This window comes from Microcaecilia unicolor, chromosome 11, assembly GCF_901765095.1.
Source record: "Microcaecilia unicolor chromosome 11, aMicUni1.1, whole genome shotgun sequence".
Lineage (NCBI taxonomy): Eukaryota > Metazoa > Chordata > Amphibia > Gymnophiona > Siphonopidae > Microcaecilia > Microcaecilia unicolor.
This window is the reverse complement of record NC_044041.1, coordinates 75,346,184-75,371,219: the sequence shown is the minus strand read 5'-3', so window position 1 is coordinate 75,371,219 and position 25,036 is coordinate 75,346,184. Positions and strand designations below refer to the sequence as shown.

General features: G+C 43.9%; 1 protein-coding gene and 1 long non-coding RNA gene across 2 annotated transcripts in view; one reads left to right on the top strand and one right to left on the bottom strand.

The window, feature by feature from the left end:
* HAPLN4 (hyaluronan and proteoglycan link protein 4) overlaps positions 1–25,036 on the bottom strand; it is a 75,439-nt gene that overhangs the window by 39,622 nt on the left and 10,781 nt on the right. The window contains exon 3 of the mRNA XM_030219164.1: positions 4,683–5,045. Within this exon, the coding sequence (XP_030075024.1) occupies positions 4,683–5,045 (363 nt within the window). The remainder of the gene's footprint in view (positions 1–4,682; positions 5,046–25,036) is intronic.
* LOC115480469 lies at positions 1,603–24,494 on the top strand. The gene is made up of 3 exons (XR_003943830.1): positions 1,603–1,618; positions 5,079–5,089; positions 24,386–24,494. It is a non-coding gene; the product is annotated as an uncharacterized LOC115480469 (long non-coding RNA).

The following is a 25,036-nucleotide window of genomic DNA, read 5'->3' as shown; positions in this document are numbered from 1 at the left end:
CTTTTTTCTTTCAGCAAATAGGCCACACAATATCTAGAGAAATCATCCAAGAATATTAGCACAAATCTGTTATTTCCCAATGATGGGATATTAAACGGTCCACATAAGTCACTGTGTATTAAGTCCAGCACTTTATTACTCCTATTTCCTGTGTATGCAGGAAATGAGGGTCTCACACCTTTTTGAGTAACACAGTCTATGCATTTCTCAATTTTGCCAGCATCTGCACTTATCTGAATGCCGGTGGCCAGTTGCTTACTGTAAAGATCCTGGATCACCTTAGAATCACGATGTCCCAGGCGGCGGTGCCAGATTTCCAGACTACATTTACCATCATTCTTCCTTACTTGCGCCATATGTGAGGCTTCACCTGAAATGCTCAGTTTATAAACATCATTATGCATAAAAGCTTCAGCATACACTTCATCATTTTTAGAGATTGTGCACTTACTGTTTTCAAAATGAATCACAAATCCCTTCTTATCTAATGTAGATACACTAAGCATATTGCAAACTGCTTGGGGAATATACAAGACATCACTTACAGGAATTTCTTTAACTTCATTAGACACTTTGCATTTTAAGAATCCAATACCTTTTGCTTGGATCTTAGCAGTCCCTGCGTTTGCAGTTTTAAGAATACCTTCCTCTGGACACATTTCCTGAAAGAAATCCTTACAATTGGTTAAATGGCATGTGCTCCCCGAATCCAAAATCCAAGTACTTTCATTTGAATTATTATTTACCATAGTCAAAGATTTTTCTGTCATTAGAAAGCCCTTGTGTTTATCTTTGTCCTTCATACATTTCCTGGTTTGAAAATTCTTTAGTTCCATTGGCTTAGGTGAGCTAGAGGGAGTGTTTTGTGTTTCCTTACACCATTTAGATACATGTCCCTCCTTTCCACATGAGTAGCAAATCAGCTTGCCCTTGGGTGGAGTTTTCCCATAGCTCCGCCTTCCTCTGTTCTTTGCCAAGAAATTTGTTTCATTTCTCTCTGACTTGCTTTGAGAACACATCTCCTCAGAATCATTTATTATGCATTCCTGCCTTAGTTTTGATGTTGCCTGTTCAAAAGATTGCCCTTCAATGGCCTCATTTACAGACCTAAAAACATCAAACTTTTTTGATAGTGAGGTAAAAAGAAATGCTCTTTTCAATGCATCACACATGGGAATTCCAGAAAGTTCTAGCTTTTGAAATGAAGACATAAGATACATAATGTGATCATTACATTTACTTTTATCCCTTAATTTGGTTTCATTCAACTCTGCCAACCAAATTGGTTGCTGCTTTGCATATGTAGTTGCATACATAGTTCTCAGTTTATATAAAATGTCCTTTGGTGTATCTTTTCCCTCCACTAATATGGCTTGTTTCTCTGAGAGAGCTTCCAAAAGCATGCACTTCACATAATAGTTTGCATTGTCCCATTCAGCCATATTTTCAGCTGTTCTGTCTTGGTCTAAGCATATATCTAATCTTTTTGCTCGAAGGAAACATATGAATCTTAATTCCCACTGCTGATAATTAAACTCAGTTAATCTAGGCACCTTGAGAGAATAGAACAATGGTGAATTTCTTCCCTCAGCCATTTTCTTAGCCTTCTGTCTGCTGTGTGGGGGGAGAGAGAGACAGACTGAATCTTTCCTTTAAAACTTAAGAGAAAAATGTGGCCTTTTTTTCTGCCTGGTAATATTTCTCTTCTTTTTCAATTCCTGGACCCTGGGCCCATAACCCTTTTGTTGGATTATTTGTAGTAAATAATTAGCAGATTTTAGTACACACAGCTTCAGCTTTAGAAATGTTAATTTCTTTCTTCATCTCTCTCTCATTCACCCCTGAATAATTCACTGCTGAGTCACTTTAAAGTTGAAGTAACAAAACATCTGTTTACTCACAGTTTGTAGTTAGATTATAATCAGACAGGCTTATATACACATATTACTATACATTTGTATTATCAGCTCCTTCCATGTGCTTAGATGGTAATGGATGCTCACACCACCATAGATCCTCTCAGGTTAGGAGAGATCATGAGCTCCATGTGCTCCATGTGCTGCATCTGCTGCATCTAACCCCCACAGGAAGTTGCATAGCACTGTGACCTCTCTAAGTAATTCACATCAGAGGTCACAGAGTAATCACAGAGAAATAATAGGTGACAGGCAATGCATGTAAAAATACAATTACATTCAAGTTTGTGTTGCTGCTCATGGGGGTGGAGGGGAGGGAGGGAGAGGTGGTGGACAATGGGAGGAAGGATGGAGAGAGAGAGAGAATGGACCTCAGGAAGAAAGAGAGATAATGGACCTTGGGGAAGAGGAGAGGGAGGAAAGGAATAGAAAGAGAGAGATGCTGGATCTGGGGGTGGGAGATAATCTGTCCTTTTTTTTTGTAATTTTTTTTTTTTTTTACAAAAAGTACTTTTACCCGCTACAGTAAAAGGAGGCAATTGTGCACAGTAAACCTGCACGCCATGATGCCACCACAAGGGGCCTTTTACCACAGCTTGGTAAAAGGACCTCTTGAAGTTTGTGCCAAAAGATGTAGTAAAAAGAGCTTGAGAAGCTGAATATGTATACCCTACAGGAAAGGAGGGATAGGGGTGATATGATACAGACATATTTGAAAATATTGATATACAAACAGATCATGTCCAGGGAAGGGGACGTGGTAGAACTAGAGAATATTACAAGTTGGGTTGAAAGGAGACTTAAGGGCTGGTGGTTGGGAGGCGGGAATAGTGCTGGGCAGACTTATACGGTCTGTGCCAGAGCTGGTGGTGGGAGGCGGGGCTGGTGGTTGGGAGGCGGGGATAGTGCTAGGCAGGCTTATACGGTCTGTGCCAGAGCCGGTGGTGGGAGGCGGGGCTGGTGGTTGGGAGGCAGGGACAGGGGCGTATCTGCGTGGGGCCACAGGGGCCTGGGCCCCCGCAGATTTCGCCCTGGACCCCCCTACCACCGACCCTCTCCACCTCCCCCTCCCTCCCGCCCGCCACCAACCCGTCGCCGATCTTTGCTGGCGGGGGACCCCAAGCCCCCGCCAGCCGAAGTCCTCTCTTCCGTGCAGGATGCAAGTTGCAACGCTTCCTGTTCTTCTGAGTCTGACGTCCTGCACGTACAACGTGCAGGACGTCAGACTCAGAATTTGGAACTCAGTCTGATGTCCTGCGCGTTGTACGTGCAGGACGTCAGACTCAGAAGAACAGGAAGCATTGCAACTTGCAGCCTGCATGGAAGAGAGGACCTCGGCTGGCGGGGGGTTGGGGTTCCCCCACCAGCAAAGGTAAGTGACAGCAGCGGGGGAGGGTTGGCGGCGGCAGGAGGGGGTGGAGAGTGTCATTGGTGGCGAGGGAGGGTCTGGCAGTGGCGGGGGGGTCCGGAAATGGCGGGGGGGGGGAATCGGTGGCGCCGGGGGGGGGGCTAAAATGTGCCCCTCCCTCTGGCTCTGGCCCCCCCTACCGCCAGATACGCCCCTGGGCGGGGATAGTGCTGGGCAGACTTATACTGTCTGTGCCAGAGCCAGTAGTGGGAGGCAGGGATAGTGCTGGGCAGACTTATACGGTCTGTGCCAGAGCTGGTGGTGGGAGGCGGGGCTGGTGGTTGGGAGGCGGGGATAGTGCTGGGCAGACTTACACGGTCTGTGCCCTGAAGAGGACAGGTACAAATCAAGGTAGGGTATACACAGAAAGTAGCACATATGAGTTTATCTTGTTGGGCAGACTGGATGGACCGTGCAGGTCTTTTTCTGCCGTCATCTACTATGTTACTATGTTACTATGAAATATGGGCGTCTTTCTCTTTCGAAAATAAGCTGGACAGTGTCCTAAATGTGCAACTAGCAGTGGTCCCTACCATTCAGTTTTGAAACTTGTAAATTAAAATTACAGCTGAATATGCAAACTGTGCAGTTAGTGTTTCAAGCTTTTGAAGATATTCCCAGACATTTAGGGGGGGGGGGGGGGGGGTTCTATATATGGCACCTGGAAATGCCCCCAGAATGCCCAGAAAATAGGCAGTTTGGGCTTAGGTGCTAACCAGGTACCCATAAGTGATTTAAATGGCCAGGAGTCTCTCAGCTGTTTAAATCACTTTGAATATTAACCCCAATAAGTTCTAGAGGGATTACAATAACATAAAATAAAAACACAGTGGCTGCTGCTGCTGAAAATGAAGGGATGGTCCAGGTCAGCAGTATTATCCTAGATAAGTGGTTTTGAATGTCTGGTGTTAGTCTTACATTTGTTCATCCAGGCTTTTATGAAATAAACTGCCTGGGACTGTTTGTATGCTGTTACCCATATCAGAATTATTTTTTAAAAGGGTGAACATGCACCTGTTTATTCAGGTTTATACTTGCCCCCGTTTACTAAGCCGTGCGACAATGCCAACGCAGCCCATTCAAAAGTGAATGGGCTGTGTCGGCATTAGCATACGGCAGCCACTAGAATGGCTTAGTAAACGGAGGTTAGTGTATGAACTGTATTATATTATCTTGTCTGTGTTTTTTTGTTTTTTTTTTAATTTGGTTCTATGAATTTTTATTGTGTGTGTTTTATTGTTCACCACCTAGTTAATAGGTGAGTTATAAATGTGATAACAAATATATCCTTCTTCTTGCTCCTTTCTAACTTCTGAACACTCTTAGTGAAGTTCACCAGCTAACAGAATGTAGGTTACCTTCTAAATCCAGTTTCACAATTCCTGCATCATCCTCCAGCTCATTGGTAACTTCGCACTCATATCGTCCGTAATCCTGCAGGGTGACATTTTGGATAACAAGGGAAGCGTCCCCGCTGCCGTCCTCCTGCAGAAAGGTTCTGCTCTTGTAGTTGCCAAAAGCCTTCCTCTCATTGCCCATAGCCACGAAGACATCGGCGGACATCAGGGGGTCCGTGATCTTTGTCCACTTGATGCGGATCTCATCAGGGTCATGAGTGGACACCTCATAGTGGTAGCGACACGGAAGTATGATGGTCCCTCCTCGGTGAGTGGTAACCTTCCCTGGTGCTGTCTGCACCACCACATCCCCAGTCTCATCCTCTGAGGACAGAGAACAAAAGGGATTACATTCAGAAGGTTTCTCTGTCTAGAAATGGTACTAGGGTAGTCAACTTTTGGGGGAATAGGGCAATATCGCAAAGTTCCACTAAAAGGGGATGAGACTTGATATACTGCCTTTCTGTGGTTTACAATCAAAGTGGATTACATATTATATACAGGCACTTATTTTGTACCTGGGACAATGGAGGGTTCAGTGACTTGCCCAGAACGCAAGTAGCTGTAGTGGGAATTGAACCTGGTTCTCAGAACATTGCAGTAACCATTGGACTACTCCTTCATTCTATTTGCCAGTAGAGGTAAACAGAATGATTCTTTTTTTTAACCAATTAATCTAATTATTTAGAAACATGATAGCAGATAAGGGCCAAATGGCCCATCCAATCTGCCCATCCTCAGTAACCACTAATTCTTCCCTTTCCTAAGGGATCCCACGTGCCTGTCCCACACTCTCTTAAATTCTGACACAGTTCTCATCTCCACTACTTCCACTGGGAGGTCAGTCTACGCATCCGCCACCATTTTCATGAAAGAGTATTTTCTTAGATTCCTCCTAAGCCTATTTCTTCTTAACTTCATTGTATGACCCCTCATTTCAGAGGTTTCCTTCATTTGAAAAAGGCTCACCTCCTGTACATTAATGCCACTGAGGTATATAAACATCTCTATCATGTCCCCTTTCTTCCAGCGTATGCATGTTGAGGTTCATAAGCCTGTCCCCACATGTTTTATGACCGAAACCGCTTACCAATTTTGTAGCCGCCCTCTGGAATGACTCCATCCTGTTTACATCTTTCCATAGGTGTGGTCTCCAGAATTGCACACAGTACTCGAAATGGGGCCTCACCAGAAACTTATACAAGGGCACTATCACCTCTTTTTTCCTGCTGGTCATCCTTCTCCTTATGCACCCAAGCATCCTTCTGGCTTTAACCGTCACTTTTTCTACCTGTTTGGAGACCTTACGGTCATCAGACTCAATCATCCTCAAGTCCTGCTCTTCTTTCTTACACAGAAGTACTTCACCCCCTATATTGTATTGTACCATTCCCTTGGATTATTGTAACCCAAGTGCATGCCTCTGCATTTCTTAGCTTTAAATCTTAGTTGCCAATTACTGGACCATTCTTCAAGCTTCGCTAGATCCTTCCTCGTACCATCCACACCCTCCGGAGGTGTCCATCCCATTACAGAGTTTGGTATCATCCGCACAGGGACAAACCTTACCAGATACCCACAATGAATATGCATGAGACATATTTACAAACAATGGAGATAGCACATAGGAAATTTGATATTTCATAAATACCTTAAAGTTTCTCTGTTCAAGCAATTTCTCACAGATCATAATTAATTTAACCCCCTAACTGTACAATTATTCAATTTCTCAATTCCATTCTAATTTGTTATTATACATGGATGACTTTAAATTGTTACCTTTTTGCATCTAGCATTCATTTCCATATTACATATTGAAATTACTCAATCCTCATCTGTTATTAATACTTAATGTATACTATCCCGCATCACTCTTTGTGCTGTTAATTACAATAAGTTGTTAGCCACATTGAACCTGATCTATTGGGATAATGTGGGATATAAATTAAATTAATTAGTACCAAAATCCAAGCATCCACACCAGAATAGCCCAAGATAAAACTATCATGACACTATACAGAACCACAGTGGGTCAAGGAAACCTGAGGATTACCAACATTTTGATAACGTCTTCTTGTCATGGCCACTTTGGCCAGCCCCAAGACGCTCTGGTCCAAACGGTTCATTGTGGTGTGACTCAGGAGATGCAGATCTCAGTTCTAGTCTACCCTCAGGCAGGGGTGGCATCACCAGGGTTGTGTGGTTCATGCAAGCCAAGGCACTCAGGCCTCACTGGATCAAGAAACAGCAGCTACTCCTGGGTTCTTTTTAGTCCCATTAGATCATAACCTCTTGTACTGCTTAGTTAACAGAATAAATCACAGCAGTTTACAATCAAATTAGCGCAGCACACACACACCCATATACATAAGCATATACACACATACACCCTTTCCTGAAGGAACTAATCCTCTGTAGAAAGTAACTAAAGTGCATCTTCTAAAGGAATTGTAGCAGGACTGCCTTAACAGGAACATTGCAGCACCTTGCTATGTCTGGTTTAAGATTACATAGTAAATGATAGCAGATAAAGACCTGAATGGTCCATCCAGTCTGCCCAACAGTCACACTCATTATCAAGTCATGATTAAATCAACAATGAATGTGATATAAAATACTTGATCATTGTCTCTCTGGTATGTCTGGAACATAGACCATAGAAGTCTGCCAGGCCCTGTCCTTAAGGCTCCAACTACTGAAGTTGCCATCAAAGCCCACTCCAGCCTATCCAAATACGTCTTGTCATTTGCAGGACTCAGACCGTAAAAATCTGCCCGGCACTGTCCTCATGTTTCAGATTACTGGTGTTTCCATCGAAGCCAGCCCATCCTAAACTGTATTGCCCTATATGAGACCCAGACCATACAAGCTTGCCCAGCACTGGCCTTAGTTCTTCACAGCCCAAGTCACCATCTAAGTGCCACTCAACTTGCAAACACACATGCAACCATTTAAGTTTTGTTTTTTTTATACCATTCATTTTCTAATTAGAGATCATCTGTGTTCATATCCCAGGCCTTTTTGAATTCTGTCACTGTTTTTTTTTTTTCTTCACCACCTCCCTCAGGAGGGCGTTTCAGGCTTCGACCATTCTTTCTGTGAAAAAGAATTTCCTGACATTACTCCTACCTCACCACAACCTCAATTCATGTCCTCTAGTTTTACCATTTTCCCTTCTCTGAAAAATATTTGTTTCTATATTAATATCTTTCAAGTATTTAAACGTCTGTATCATATCTCCCCTGTCCCTCCTCTCCTCTAACATAAGGTTATTGCAGCTCCACTGCCCAGTCATTGGGAATGAGCTCAGGACTATTCCAATTCCAACTCCCACCCCCCACACCCCTTGCCCTTCACGCCTGATAACAGAACAGCTAGTTCATTCATTAAATCTTTGCTGAAGGGGTTACCATCTCTCATTTCACAGTTCAGCAAGGCTTTTGACAGTGTAGAGGTCTGGTGGGAATGACCTAATGCAGCAATACTCAAACTGTATCTCATACCACCTCCCTACTCCATCCCCAATACGATTTTCAGGACATCCTTAATGAACATGCATGAGATATATTTACATACTGTGTCTTCATTGCTTGCAAATATCTCATGCATTTTCATTAGGTGAGGGGCCAAAGAACTATCATGAGCAGCACTGATCTAAGGGTTAAACACTTGGGGAGGGAGGAAGTAGGAAATAAAGAAGTTCCTTGCCTGATGCTTAATGCAGGGATTCCCAAATCTGTCCAGAGGACCCACAGCTAGTTAGATTTCCAAAATACCCAAAAAATACGGATTAATATACCAGGGGGCTCATTTTCAAAACAGAAGAATGTCCAAAAAATGGCATAAAGCTGCATTTGGATGTTTTTCTCACAAAATGGTCCAAATAGGTATTTTTAAAACCATATTTTGTACATTTTTCTATGAAGTCCACCAAAAGTGTGTTCAAATCACAAGGGGGCAAGTTAGGGGCGTTTTCAAGGCAGGATTAGGGTATGCCTAATTCTTGAACATTTTACAGCCATAATGGAACTAAAGATAAATGTCCAGGACTAAAACTAAGACGTTTTGGTCTAGACTTCTTTTCAGAATGAATAAGGTACAAAAAGGTACCTTAAATGACTAGATGACCACTGGAAGGAATCAGGGGTGACCCCCCTCCCACCCCCCCCCCCAAAAAAGTGAATAAAAATGACTTACCACCCTCTATGACAGCCTCAGATGTTAAAATCAGGTCTATTAGAGTAGCATGCAGGTCCCTGGAATAGTGTAGTGGTCAGTGCAGTGCATAGTGGGGGATCCAGGTCCCTATCTCTCTCTACATGTCACATTTGTGGTGGAAACTGTGACCCCTCCCAAAGTCACCAAAACCCTACTGTAACCACATATAGGTGCCCCCTTCACCCACAAGGGCTATTGTAGTGGGGGACAGTGTTTTATGGGTGGGCTTTGGAGGGGTCAGGTGACAAGCTAAGGGAACAAAGGTGAGATGTGTACTTGGGAGCATTTTCATGAAGTGCCTTATTGCTCTCCTGGGATGACTGAGGGATCAGTCTACTAAAAATGATTGCTCCTCCTACATCCCAATGGCATGAATCTGTACATTTTGCATTTATTCAGATTTTGTTTTCGAAAATGGACAAAAAAAAAGTCGAAAGCACAAAACCTTGCTCAATACAATATATTTGAAAAAAAAAAGATAGATGTTTTTCTTTTTCAAAAATGACCTTCTGAAGTTGCAGTTTGACTTTAACAAGAGAAAACAGAAGTAGCCATTACTGTCCCAAGTATATGAATCTCATTTCTCTCATGTTCTGCTTTCCATTATATAGAAATAACATTTTTAAAAATACAGCCTATCCAGACTGCCCATAAATATCAACTACTGAGCTCTAGAATCCTTTCCTTGCTCTCAGAGATCTTATGTGTATGTCCCATGCTTTCTTGAATTGAAACAATCCTCACCTCTACCACCTCCACTAGGAGGTTGTTCCAAGTATCTACTACCATTTCCATAAAGAAATATTTCCTTAGATTCCCCGTCTATCCCCTCTGTTTTATGCATCCACTACGCTTTCTATAAAGAAATATTTCCTTAGGGTCATCCTGTCTGTTCCCTTTCACCTTCATCCTATGCCCCTCTTCCAGAAATCACTTCCCAGATCTCTTGAAAAGGTTTGTGCCTGTATTCACCTATCACACAATCAGTGGGTTTATGACCTTTGCCCTGTCCCCTCTTCACCTCAGTTCCCATTCCAACCCTACATAATTTCACCCTATCATTGCACACAAAGAGCTATTAACAATATCGGCTATTTTCCCACCTAGCCTGTTCCACCAGTGTACCTCTCCCTCCCCCATATACATTTTCCCTCTACTGATGAGGATCAGATCTCGATGAAAGGGGAAATTCAGTTCTTGCCTCATAACCCACTCTTATTCAAGACTCCAAATTAGGGTAAGTGACCCCATAATGCTTTTACTGATGTCAATAACTGTCTCCTGGGACCCAATTCACTCCCGGTCCAGGCCACAACATGCTTTGTACTTAGTAGTAACCATCATAAGTACATAAGTACATAAGTACATAAGTAGTGCCATACTGGGAAAGACCAAAGGTCCATCTAGCCCAGCATCCTGTCACCGACAGTGGCCAATCCAGGTCAAGGGCACCTGGCACGCTCCCCAAACGTAAAAACATTCCAGACAAGTTATACCTAAAAATGAGGAATTTTTCCAGTCCATTTAATAGCGGTCTATGGACTTGTCCTTTAGGAATCTATCTAACCCCTTTTTAAACTCCGTCAAGCTAACCGCCCGTACCACGTTCTCCGGCAATGAATTCCAGAGTCTAATTACACGTTGGGTGAAGAAAAATTTTCTCCGATTCGTTTTAAATTTACCACACTGTAGCTTCAACTCATGCCCTCTAGTCCTAGTATTTTTGGATAGCGTGAACAGTCGCTTCACATCCACCCGATCCATTCCACTCATTATTTTATACACTTCTATCATATCTCCCCTCAGCCGTCTCTTCTCCAAGCTGAAAAGCCCTAGCCTTCTCAGCCTCTCTTCATAGGAAAGTCGTCCCATCCCCACTATCATTTTCGTCGCCCTTCGCTGTACCTTTTCCAATTCTACTATATCTTTTTTGAGATACGGAGACCAGTACTGAACACAATACTCCAGGTGCGGTCGCACCATGGAGCGATACAACGGCATTATAACATCCGCACACCTGGACTCCATACCCTTCTTAATAACACCCAACATTCTATTCGCTTTCCTAGCTGCAGCAGCACACTGAGCAGAAGGTTTCAGCGTATCATCGACGACGACACCCAGATCCCTTTCTTGATCCGTAACTCCTAACGCGGAACCTTGCAAGACGTAGCTATAATTCGGGTTCCTCTTACCCACATGCATCACTTTGCACTTGTCAACATTGAACTTCATCTGCCACTTGCACGCCCATTCTCCCAGTCTCGCAAGGTCCTCCTGTAATCGTTCACATTCCTCCTGCGACTTGACGACCCTGAATAATTTTGTGTCATCGGCGAATTTAATTACCTCACTAGTTATTCCCATCTCTAGGTCATTTATAAATACATTAAAAAGCAACGGACCCAGCACAGACCCCTGCGGGACCCCACTAACTACCCTCCTCCACTGAGAATACTGGCCACGCAATCCTACTCTCTGCTTCCTATCTTTCAACCAGTTCTTAATCCATAATAATACCCTACCTCCGATTCCATGACTCTGCAATTTCTTCAGGAGTCTTTCGTGCGGCACTTTGTCCAGTCCCAGAGGTGCAGGATCCATGCATCTCCCCCTTTCCCAAAGCCACCAAGTATTCGAGGAGACAGGTCCTGCATTCCTGTGCCCATTCTTTGAGCCCTCTGTCCAGTCCTAGAAGTGATAGGCCCTGTATCCCTTCACCAGTCCCCCTCAAGCCTCCAGTTCTAGAGGTGACACTGTGTCTCTGTGTCCATCTCCTAAGCCCCCAGGTCCTACACAGAGGAAGCACTGTACCCTTGTATCCTTTCTGTTCCAGGTTCTGTATTCTGTGCTCTGCTGGGTCTTGATTACAATGGAAAGCTGAAACAGAGCCCTCACTTTTTCTTCTCTCTCTCCATTTTCATCTGTTTTATTCCCACTGACGGTGGGAGCCATCAATCATCTGAGCCAGGCTCTGGAGTGCAATGCGCTGCCTGCAAAACAGATGTACAGTCACAGGAGGGACCGCACTGTGGAGTGGCTGCTGCATCAGCATATCAGAGCAAGGCAGCAACCAGCAAAGTCCATCTTTAGAACAAGAAGAAAGATATTTATAAACTCAATCATAGGTTCCTTTCCTGCTACAACAAGAAGGGCATGGAGGACCTTGTGGAAATTACAACACAGATCCCTAAGAATATTGTCACTATTTCGTATGCAGAACTGAACTTGTGGCACTGCAGAACTCTGTACAGAAATCTGTTATTTTCCAGTGATTTAGTTCAGTCATACTAAAGCCATATGAGCATCTGAACAGCAGCCTAAATACAGGTATTCAGAAGAGTCTAAAGCAGTGGTCCTCATTGTGGCCTTATAGCTCATTAGCCTAATGGTTAGAAGAGTGGGCGGAGAACCAGGAAGTCCAGCCTTCAAACCCTACTGATCTTCCCTGTGACTGTGAACAATTCACTTATTCCTCCATTGCCTCAAATACAAACTTAGGAGTTAATATTCAAAGCAATATAACTAGCCAGAAACAGCTCCTGGCCAGTTAAATCACCTGTTTGGGGCTAACCGCTAATTTTTGGCAGCTATTAACCATTTACTGAGGATTCTATAAAGCTCACCTAGCATTCTGCAGTGAAATCCAGGTGTATAACAATGCGTGTAACTTAATTGGCTTAACAAGCCAATCAGCGTTAACAGCACTCAACAAGCAATAATGAGCACTAATTGGCAATATTTAGAATTTACACGCATAACTCACTAAGCTACGCTGTAACTCGCTGCGCCTAAATTCTACTGTGCACATCCAAAAAGAGGTGTGGTTATAGGTGGGGAAATGGGTATTTTGTGGGCATTCCCAAATTTACACACGTTGTTATAGAATATGGCTCAGTCTGTGTGAATCTAAGTGCAGGGATTTACATCACTTTTTTCTTAATATTTATCTTTATTAGAACCACATAATGGCAAGAACAATAACATTCGTAAAAAGAGATATAACAATACAGTGTAATAATATTTCAAGTTTCATCCCCCTCCCCCCCACCGCCCTCGTTCCACCTCCCATACAGTCACTGTTATAGACCAGACCGCACATGTTGTTGCTTCATGGCAGTCTAAACCATAAATAGTAACAAAACAAAATCTTATCATCCCCTCCCCTCTCCAAAGTCAGTACTTCAGGTTACAGATTCAACAGATAACTACGAGCACGGTGTGGTAAACAATCCCACACTGGGGACCAAAGGGCTTCCAGGCTCCAGGAGACCACCGACTTGCATCCAATCTCTCCATCTTCATTAAATGGAATAGTTCATTCCTTTAGGCAGTAACCGATGGAGTTGCAGCCTGTCTCCAACACATCAAGACAGTCTTTCTGGCTAAAAAAAATATGTCTTATGTAGCAGAAGATTAGGCCCCGATCTCAGACCCAAGGAATAAAAGTTCGAAAACACCTGAATGTCCGCTTAAAAAGGCAGGCGCCTACCCAATATTGCTGAAATGTGAGTCTGCACCCACACCCAAAAAGGTCTTATAGAGGGGCAGGTCCAGAACATATGCACCAATGTAGCCGACTCAGTTCTACAATGCGGGCATTCTGCCGTTGCCACAATTTACACCAAAAAGGCCTGATGCGCAGAACCATACAAACTGAGCAATGTGTAAGACACTTCAAGTGCTTCTTGAGCAACTGCAGTTGATCACTAGTAACTCGTTCTTCCATCAATAGAGTCCCATTCCAAACAGCGGCCAAAGAGTCAGTCAAAGGCAGGAGCCAGACTATGCAAGCTGATCTGATAAAGCAATAAACTTGCTTTAGAAGTGCGGGATAAGAGCAAAGTTTGAGTCTGGGGGGTCACGTGATGTCGCGCTGAAGAGCGGACAAATCTTTTCCGGAGATGGGAAGGCGGTAGAACGAGAGGACATGAAATGAGGTTGAAGGGGGGCAGCCTCAGGAAAGATGTCAGGAAGTATTTTTTCACGGTGGTGGATGCTTGGAATGCCCTCCCGCGGGAGGTGGAGAAGATGAAAACGGTAACGGAATTCAAACATGAGTGGGATATGCATAAAGGAATCCTTTGCAGATGGAATGGATCCTCAGAAGCTTAACCGAAATTGGGTGGCAGAGCAGGTGGGGGGAAGAGGGGTTGGTGGTTGGGAGGCGAGGATAGTGGAGGGCAGACTTATACGGTCTGTGCCAGAGCCGGTGATGGGAGGCGGGACTGGTGGTTGGGAGGCGGGAAGTACTGCTGCGCAGACTTGTACGGTCTGTGCCCTGAATAAGGCAGGTATAAATCAAGGTAAGGTTTACACATACGTTTGTCTTGTTGGGCAGACTGGATGGACCATGCAGGTCTTTTTCTGCCATCATCTACTATGTTACTATGTTACGTAGGTGAGAGGAGCTCCCAGGCCCCAAACCGAGCAATCGACCAACAGCAACATAAACCGGGGCGAGCAGACCCCACAAACGGTGGGAGAGTTGAATAGGCAGCGCACATCGCTATAACAGAGAAAATAAAGTGCCCATGGCATCGAAATCTCTCAGAAAACAATCAGAAAAACCGAGGGCGTTAGAGGTGCACAAAATGGCGGACCGCTTTCGGTAAGCTCAGCCTGGGTTGCAGAAATAGTATCAGAAGTAACCCAAGCTATAGACTCTTCCTTGGATAAAAAATTTCAGACTATAACAGATACACTGGAGGCAATGGATGGGAAAATGGAGTCACTGAAAGGAGAATTTGCGGCTTCCTGCCAAAGAATATCAGATCTGGAGGACCAAGTACAACAAATACACACAGAAAAGCTTTCATTGCAATCGAAGGTGGAGGAATTGGAGAACAAGATAGACGATATTGAAAATAGATCGTGAAGAGGAAACCTACGATTAGTGGGCCTACAAGAGTCCATTTTGGAATTGGAGCTGAGGAGATTTCTGGAGGCCTGGTTAACCAAGTCGCTGCAGTTACAATCAGAGCAGGTCCGCTAAAAATAGAAAGGGTGCATAGATTGGGTCCTAAAAGACAGACTGAAGCTAAGCGTAGTTATTCTTAAACTACTAAACTATGTGCATAAAATGGAGATACTCCGGGCAATACAAACCAAAGGACCGTTAACATATGAAAACAAGACCATATTATGTTTTTAAGACTTCTCCTCGAGGGTCTCCTTATTAAGGATGGCATACTCACAGATATGTTCAACATTGCATCAGCGGCATATACAGTTTGCCCTATTGTATCCAGCACGTCTTAAAGTATCTAAAGATCGAAAATCCACTTTTTTTTGAAAAGACAGAAGCGGCGCATGCTTTTCTGAATCAACAGGGCTCTCCCATACGGAATGGAATGGCCTGAAGAGGTGGATATGCATTGACAAAATATAAACTGGACAGCTGAGTATTAGACCGAATGCCGCGAAGTTGGATGTGGCGGTAGGCAAACCGTTACTACTCAATGCATTTTGGAGAAGGATTGTGAGTTTGGGTGTTGTTATGTTCCTCACCTGGTTCCAGGCCTGTGTGGCAGATTCGCTGGCGAGGTGTGATCTAGCAGAGATAGCTGGCTATCTTGGTAGTGTTTCTCCAGGATAGGTCGGCCATCTTGGGATGGGCATCTCAGCTTGTGGCAGCCATCTTGGGATTGGCCGGCTGCAGGAAGCCTATATTTGGGCATTGGGCTTCTCTGCTGATGGGGAAAGCCATCTTGGATCAGCTGCACATGGTTGAGATCGATTCCTACACTATTTAAAGCCCTGCCTCCAGTCCTTCGTTGCTTCGGCCTCAATGTGTTTGAGATCCACGCCAGTGCTCCTTGTCTTCATGTCCAGTGTTCCAGACCTCGGCTTGTTTCTAGGACCTTGCTTGTTTTGCTGCCTGCCTTGACCTTGGACTGTTTTTGACTACTCTTTGCCCTACGGATTTCCTGGCTCTTGGACTGTGTCTGTTCTGCTTGCTTGCCTGGTCAGCGGTTGTGCAACCCCCCGGTTCCAGAAGTCCTGTGGCCACCTGCACCTGAGGGCTCAACTCTCAGGGAACGGTGGTCGTCTCCCAGGTGAAACTGCCTGACCGAGTGCGGTGTCACTCCATCTTCGCCGTACTCAGTCGGGGCACAGGGGCTCACAGTTACCAGATCCTAACAGGTGTAAAGAAGACGTAGAGACATAAAGTATGGACTCTATACAATTCTAAGTGGTTGATGTTCAAGTTTGTAAATGATTTACCCAATAAAAAAGATTTAAAGATAGAAAGTGAGTCTGCAGCATCTTCATTTAAGATAGAAGCATCCAGCACACGTGCATAGTGGCGCGTCGGATGGTAAGCAAGCCAGTCTCCAGACTGCAGACCCCTAATCTTCCTTGAGCTCTTCAAAGGATTTCATAGATCCGTCATCAATCACCAGGTCACGAACATAAGTCAAACCATGATGTGACCAACGTTTTATATACAACTTGGTCCCATCAGGATCCAAATCCTTATTACCCCAGAGAGGGAGCAATACGGTAGAGGGAAGTTTCAGCTGCTTACAAATCCATTTACAATCTTAGTGCATAGTTTTTAAAAATAGGATGTGCTCTAGTAGTCATCAATTGCGTAGGGTGTGCAGTATGAAGATAGTATATTAGGTGTGTTGGTGCCAGCAACTGTTGTTCTGGTTGAATAGGGGTAAAGTGAGTTGTTCCTTTTACCCAGTCCACTAGATGCCTCACAATGCAGGCCACATTGTAACATCTCAAATCAGGTAGTTTTAAGTCCCCCCCCCCCCCCTCTTTTAAAAGGGGAGAGAGAGTTGAGAGAAAGAGACTCTAGGCCTTTTATTATACCAAAGAAATTTGTTAAGACTCTTCTGAAAGAGAGCCACATCCTAGTTAGTAATGTACATAGGAAAGGTCTGTAAGACATAGAGCCATTGCGGGAATAACTGTCAGACTTGTGAGTTCTTGTACCAAGTAGAGCGCTGCTGAGCCCAGTACTCGAGCCAGGTTCTGCTTGGCGGCTGGACAACCCCGGGTTTCACCTGCGCTGACCACCGTTCCCCAGAGGTTGAGCCCATAGGTGCGGGCGACCTGCAGGATTTATGGGACGGAGCTGGAAGTGGGGTGATGAATATATCGGCCAGACAGGCAGCAGGCCAAGAGAGTAATCCAGGTACAAGCAGCAGTCAGTAGACAGGCAAGAGAGTAACCCAGGTATAGGCAAGTCAGGAGGCAGGCAACGGACAAGAGAGTAATCCAGGTACAGGCGAAAGTCAGTAGGCAGGCAGCAGGCAGAAAGGTAATCCAGGTACAGGCAAAGTCAGTAATGAGGGAAAAGTAGATAAGAAGCAGACTACAGAGTTAGTAACACCTACCAAAGTAGAAGCCAAAGCATGGAGTCCAGGGAGAGCTCAGCTGATAAAGTGCTGACCTCTGACATCAACAGGGAGAAGAGGCACAGCCATAGGACAAGCGCAGGGGAAGGAGGAACCGGAAGACCAATAGGAGAAAAGTAAGGGAAGCCAGGCAGAGGAAGAGCAGACCCAGGTGGGTCGAAGCAGAGCAATCAAGGAGCCTGGAAGCCAGGCAGAGAGAGCAGAAACAGGTGCATGGAAGCAAAGCAATTAAGGAGCCTGCAACCACCGCTCTCTGAACAAACCCAGAGAGAACTACACACACATGGCTCAAGCAGTGCCAGTTAAGTGTGCGTGTCAACGGGACCCCGCACAGCCCAAGGACGCCACTTACGTTGAGGTAGGGGACATGACAATAACACCATTTTGTATAAGGCTATTTAGCCCATGAGGGGCAATGGCGATAGTGCCCATAGATCAAAAATATCCAAGGTCTTTTTGAGTAAAACAGTGTAGTTTTCCCGATAGGCCTCTGTCACCTTACTGGTCAAATAAACTCCCAGATATTTCATTTTATGCTGCACATTTTTAAACTGAAATGGGTCACCCCAATCAACATATTGATACCCTTCCAGGGCCATGGCCTCAGATTTACTAAAATTGAGAGAGAAACCAGACACCACTCCATGAGAGTGTACCAGATGCAGAAGCCTCCTCAGTGATTGGCTAGATGTGTAAAAACACAGCACGTTATCCGCAAATGCCATACACATTACCACTTCCATCCCAATAGTAAGGACACTGACTTCTAAGTCTGTCCGCAGTGCAATCAACAGGGGCTCCAAAGCTAACACAAAAAGCAAGGGTGACAGAGGGCTACGTCATATTTTTGTTGGTGTAAATGGATGTGAGTAGTTTTAGGCGCTGGGATATCAACTTAAGCCCTGGCCTCAATCTTATAGAATATGCTTAGGCGAAAATGATTTCCTTGCGGATTTTCCAGGTACCATATATAGAATCTCCCCCTTAGCGCTGCTGAAATTAACAGGTTAGTGCCAAACTGAAAACTGGCTATTTTGGGGGCTTCCAGGGGTGGAGTTGCCACTTAGCCAGTTAAGTGCCGATATTCAGCACTTAACCGGTCAGGTTAACCACATAAATAGGACCACATAAAAGTCAGTCCTATCTTTGGGGCCCTTTACTAAAGGGTTGTTGTGCAGCAACCTGGAACTACCGTCGGCCCGACACAGGTGCCAGCGGTAGTTCCGCCCCAAGTGCAAGCCATTTCCAGTGCTAGCTCACTGCCTGATTACCGCCACCTCAATGGATGGCGGTAAGTGCTCCCCCCCCCCCCAAAAAAAATGGCCATGCAGCAAGTGCGAACTTACCACACGGCCATTTCATTTTTGGCTATTTTCACCCACTGCAGTAAAAGGGGTCCTGACATGCAGCAAAAACAGCCACCGCTGCTAATGCAGGTCCTCTTTTACTGTAGCTTAGTACAAGGGCCCCTTTATGCGATAACCCATAGACAGTTAAGTGCTTAATATCGCATTTAATCAGCTATGCGTTAGTTGACTCTGAAATCCCAGAAATTCATTGCTGGAGCCGGACATGGCCTAGCATTGAATTTCTGGGTTTAGCGCCAGTGGCATTCAGCAAAACGCTGATCATCACCGGCTGAATATTGAGCCCTTAGATTATAAAAAGATTAGAAAGTACCTAGTATGGAAAGTACATATAATTGTTATTACTATAAATGAGATTTGCTTGCATGCATCCATCTCATTTGGATTAGTGTTTGTAAATAATGTTTCATATATAGTAAATGTGAATATCCTGGAAATCAGGATATCCACATTTACTATATATGTGGATATCAAATATATTCCTATGGGTGTTTGTAGCGTTAGTGCGTGCTAAGTTTTACCACGCGCTAAAAATGCTAGAGCACCTTAGTAAACAGAGCCCTAAAAATCGTACAATCAGTAACTGTTCCAAGCTCACTCGGAAAAAGCTTCAAGCTAGTAGCTGCTTGATAAGAAAATTAAGATTTAAACAGCTGAGAATGTTTCAGCCTCATTAGATTGGGAAAGACACAAAAGGACTGAATTGTCTTAGAGGTAGATGCACTAAACGTTTTTCATCGTTAAATGAGCCCTCAGGGAAGAATTTCCTATCCTTTCCATGCACTTAAGCCTATTTTCCGACGACAGTAGCAGCTAACGAAAACGGAATGGAGATGAGCAATTAGTGTGAAAACCCCATTGAAACGACATGCACTAACCTTTTCCGATTGCCTTTACGCAGGAAAAAGGCAGGAAAACTAACGAGAGGTCTGGACCTCTCGTTAGGACAGCTCCGTGGCAGGAAAAAGTGTTAAGTGAAAAAATAAACAAACTTTGAGCCAATCCCAGCGCATTAGCAGAGCTAAAAGCGCTGTGATTGGTCCAAAGGACCTCAGAAAACACATAAAAAAATAAAATAAAAAAAGGATCGGGAGGGGGCAAGGGCGCTCATCAGGAGCGTCCTGTACGGACGGCCTTGCCCCCCCCCCCACACTTTCCGCCGCTCCCCCCACCCCGAAAAAGCAAACTTCTAGAAGCCCCTGCCCCCCTCCCTTCCTCACTACTCTGTCACCTCAGCTCCGCCTCCCGACATCCTCCGTCCGCGCCCCGCCCCCTTTTGGGGTCGTCGCCGCCATTCCCCTCCTCCATCGGGTCCCCCTTCCTCTTACCGGGCCCGTGCAGCGCCTCTCTCCTCTGTCCGAAGGCGCTGCACGGGCAAGAAGAACGCTGAATCAGCTGATGCCTGCCTTCGCGATGGGCGTCTTTCTCCTCCTGGGCCCGCCCCTGTCTGACGTCAGTAACCTACGTAGGTTACTGACGTCAGACAGGGGCGGGCCCAGGAGGAGAAAGACGCTCTATCGAAGCTAGGCGAAGGCAGGCATCAGCTGATTCAGCGTTCTTCTTGCCCGTGCAGCGCCTTCGGACAGAGGAGAGAGGCGCTGCACGGGCCCGGTAAGAGGAAGGGGGGCCCGATGGAGGAGGGGAATGGCGGCGACGACCCCAAAAGGGGGCGGGGCGCGGACGGAGGATGTCGGGAGGCGGAGCTGAGGTGAGAGAGTAGTGAGGAAGGGAGGGGGGCAGGGGCTTCTAGAAGTTTGCTTTTTCGGGGTGGGGGAGCGGCGGAAAGTGGGGAGGGGGCAGGGGCTGCTAGAATTTTGCTTTTTCGGGGTGGGGGGAGCGGCGGAAAGTGGGGAGCAGCGGGGGGGGGGCAAGGCCGTCTGTACAGGACGCTCCTGATGAGCGCCCTTGCCCCCTCCCGACCCTTTTTTTTTATTTTTGTTTTTATTTGGGAGCCATGTGCTTGCGATTTGACTGTGTTTTGACTGTTTGTGGCATGCGCAGAGCAGCTAACATAACGCTTGGCTGCTCTGCGCATGATTTGGGGGCCGATTAACGATGTGTATTGTGATTCTTTGATACATTGTACGTTTCACTACCGATCTCAGCATGTGTGACTTTTTTTTTTGGTGCATGTTTCGTTATTTTAAAATCGTTAGGGACTTTAATGATTTAGATTTTTTTACGTTTGGTTGCTGCATCTGCCTCTTAATGTCCACAGTTTGGAAGCAGAAGCAAAAGTAAACAATGGATACATGTACTGAGGAGCTATCCCATTCAGAATCTTATACAAAGTGCAATAAAATTCAAAGAGCACTTTTGCTTCCATTGAAAGCCAATGGAGACAAACATAGTACTGAGACATGTTGTGCTCTGATTTCAAAAAGTAGAAAGATCAGCCTGACCACTGTCTTTTGAATTGTTTGAAGTTTTTTGAGGATACCCTTAGAACACTGTAAATAAATCAGATTACAATCATCAAATTGAGATAAAAGGAGAGTCTGAAATGTGCAGTGTCAAAAAACTTACGAATTCTATGCAAGTTCCTCATCAACAAGAAGGATTGTTTGATGATAGAATTAGTATATACATGTAGGGATAAAGACTGATCAATCGTTATTCCTAAAATCCTAATGTTATAAAGGGAAAGGGAATGGGATTTGATATACTACCTTTCTGACATTCAAAGCGGTTTACATAGTATATACAGGTACCTTTTTTGTATCTGGGGCAATGGAGGGTTAAGTGACTTGCCCACAGTCACAAGGAGCTGCAGTGAGAATCGAAGCCAGTTCCCCAGGATCAAAGTCCGCTGCACTAACCACTAGGCTAGGAAGTGTTGAAAGTTAGAAATTTGTTCTTACTAATTAGCATGAACTTTGTTTTGTCATCATTTAATTTCAATTGATGACATATAATCCAATCAGAAATTAACTACATTCCTTTATTTATGACCCTTTTTATATCTTCAAATGTTCCTTGGATAGGAACCAATACTGTAATATCATTTGCATATATATAAAAGCTTTAAAAACCCAACTTTCTCTAGAACATATCCTAAAGAAAAGATGAACACATTAAAAAAGATAGGGGAGAGGGGTAACCTCTTGGGAACACCTGATGGATTATCCCATCCCTCAGATATGCTCTGGTGTCTTTCAGTGAGAAGGCGCCATATTCTGAGAAGTTTGGTGTCTCCGGAGGAAGCATTCCGTGAAACATGGCCTATGTTAAGACCAAGAGACTGAGACACAGGAAGTGATATTGAAGAGTGTGTGACAGTGATTATAGTTATGTTTTTACAAGAGTATTCCCGGCATCAACTGAATTGGAATTCTTCTGGTGATGGAAGCAGTATCCAGAGGATCCGAGATCTTTTTCAAGATTTAGAGAAGACTTTTTGGTGAATCTTCAGCTTGGAGATTGGTACATCAGGATCTTGCATAGACAGAGGCTGCTTTTTTTTACCGCTTATGGATTTGATGGACAGAGAATTTTCTCTTGAGGTATTTGAAGAATCTGGATCAGCCAGTGAGGAGTTTTGTGCTTTCACGAGGGTGTGACACATTTTTGCTGGAACAAGTTTATTCAAAGAACAACGAGTGCACTAACAGCAAATGACTTATCAGTAAAAGATAAGTGAAATATTCTCTTTTTTTGAAATATAGTTACAAGTGCTGTTGGTGCTATGATTTTCATCTAAGAACCATCTTGTTCCAGGTTTGGGATGATGGGGGATGCACTGAGCACCATTCTAACACATTTTATTGTTTTGATATTAGCTTTTTTAATAATTGCATTGAAACTACTAGGATGGTTGGCATTAATCAACAAAAAATAGTTAGCATCCCTCAGATATTGTGTTATTCATCTTAACTTTAAACATTCTAGACAGAAAGCCACAAAACCAATTCAAACTTTACCAGAAACACATTTCATCCAGTATACTCAATAGAATCCCACAATCTACAAGACTGAATGCTGATGATAGATAATCATAACTTCCCCATCCTTACTTAATATAGATTTAGTAATATCTAGAATAGAACTGACCACTGTCTCTCTACTATGATTAGTACGGAATCCAGATTGAGAGCTATGCAAAATGTTAATGTCTAAATAAGATGATAGCTGAGCGACAACCACTCCCTCTCCATAACACATAACCACAACCACTCCCTCCATAACAAAGGGATAGATGCAACAGGTCTATAATTTGACAGGGATTGCAAAGATTCTTTAGAGCCTTTTAAGTATAGGAGTCGTAACTATCTCTCTCATCATCACTGGGAAAATTCCCTCATCTAAACAAGAATTAACCCAGTCCAGCAACAGAATTTTCAACTCCATTGGAGTGCATTGTATCAGATAAACATCTAATACAGAAAGATGATGATACATATCTTCTAAAGAAATTAAATTCTGACAATTGCACCAGACTAAAGTCAGAGCAACTTCTGTCAGCTATAGATGGAATATTAATAGGCATAATGTAATCCTCTTTAGATGGACCCTGAGAATGAATTTTAAAAATTTTATGCTCATATTCAGCAAGCTGAGTAGCACTAGGGGTTAAGTTTGAATTGGACTATGATATAGTTTGAGTCTTTTTTTATTGATGAAATATTTGGAACAATTATTTAGCATTCAAAGTAGATGTCCCAATCGATTTAGTATAATACTCCTTTCTAATTTCTTTCAATTGTTGTTTATAGCGTGATATTGCCTGTCTCCATAATTGTCTATTTTGTGAACTTCTATGCTTGTTCCAATTACATTCTAGTTTTCTAAACATTTGTTTCAATTTTAGAAGCTCATTTATTACTTTGCCTATCCTTTTTTGTCTTCCTATAATTAGGAGGTAACTCATTCAAAATATAAATATCATCTGCCATTTGGATGCCCTGGTCTTCCAGGCTCATAAGGTCTTTCTGCAATTTCTCACAATCTGCATATGATTTAACAACTTTGGGTCACCTGCAAATCTGGTTGCCTCACTCACTTTTGGGATGACTGCAGTGAGACAGATTATTGCTTGAGATTGGAAACAATGGCGGGTGACCTCAGGGTGGGAGGTTCAAGAGAAATTATAGGATAAGAGTGTAATGTATAAAATTACTGTTTTCCAGAAATATAGAATACAAACATATCATAAGATATAGGACTCTTTCACTCAATGGTATCAGCAGCAAGTGTGCGTGGGGGAATCAGGAGGCAACAATTAGCACACTACCAGGGAGAGGAAAGGTGGGAGAGTAGTTGGATAGATAGTGTTGTGACTGTTAGAGAGGCAAGCCAGCCCAGGCCAGAGGCCTGACCAGTTAACTAAGAAGAAACCTGACAATTGTGCAGACCTGGGTTGTCACATTAGCATTAGAAACATGGTTATTACAAAAGGATCCTTTAAAATCAGTATATGTGACATGTATGATTGTGCTGGTGACGTTATGCAGGAATCAGTGCATTTTGAGCATGGCAAAAATGGTGACGTTATAAGCTCTTCTGGAAAGGGACTTACACATATGAACTGCATTAGAGGAAGCCTGCGTGGAGATATGTGCTTTAACATCTGCTCATTATTGCTACAGCATCATCAGCTTGTATTTTAAGTAAATAAGGAAGGTACCAGGAGCTAACTAACTCCGGAATGTTAGGAATTTTGAGAGAAACTGTAGCTGGACTGAACACCACAGAAACAAGATAGAAGGTGGGAAAGATTATTCTGGAACATGGGTGGAATTAGTGACTAGATGAGAAATGATTGGTGATATAAGATAGATAGGCATATGAGAGGGATGGGACATATAAACAGATAGAAACTTTTACAAAAAAAGGAACCACCCTTAGTCCGGGGAGAGTCTAGGAGGCAGATATGGGAGCTGATTATCACCTAGCGTCCCACTTCTAACCTTTCTACTTTCTGTTTTAGTAGCTGCTTGCACTCTGCCCTTGCTTTTGGTAATTATCTGCTGATTGAAGGAAGAAAATAAAGAGAATTGTGCTGAAGTGACAACCAGTTGTGTGAGAATCATTTGGGTAAGCCTTCCCCATGGCAGAGGTGGTGTGAAGAGGGAATCCTCACAGTGAGTATTCAGGTGGGCTGGTCCTTCCTGGAACAACAGCAGCAGTACTTTGTACAGGGGTTAGGGGTGGGTTTGGGAGGGGGATTTGAAAATCTGTTGGAATTGTTCAGTGGTCATGTTTGTTTTTGGTACTTTGTTGAAAAACATTAAATATTTAAAAAAGTGCACCAGTCCCAGTACAGTGTTTGTGTGTGTACATCTCAGTTCTGCACCTCTCTCTGTATGAATGCATCTCTATGGATAGATCTGTGTTTCTCTGTATATGCATGTGAGGG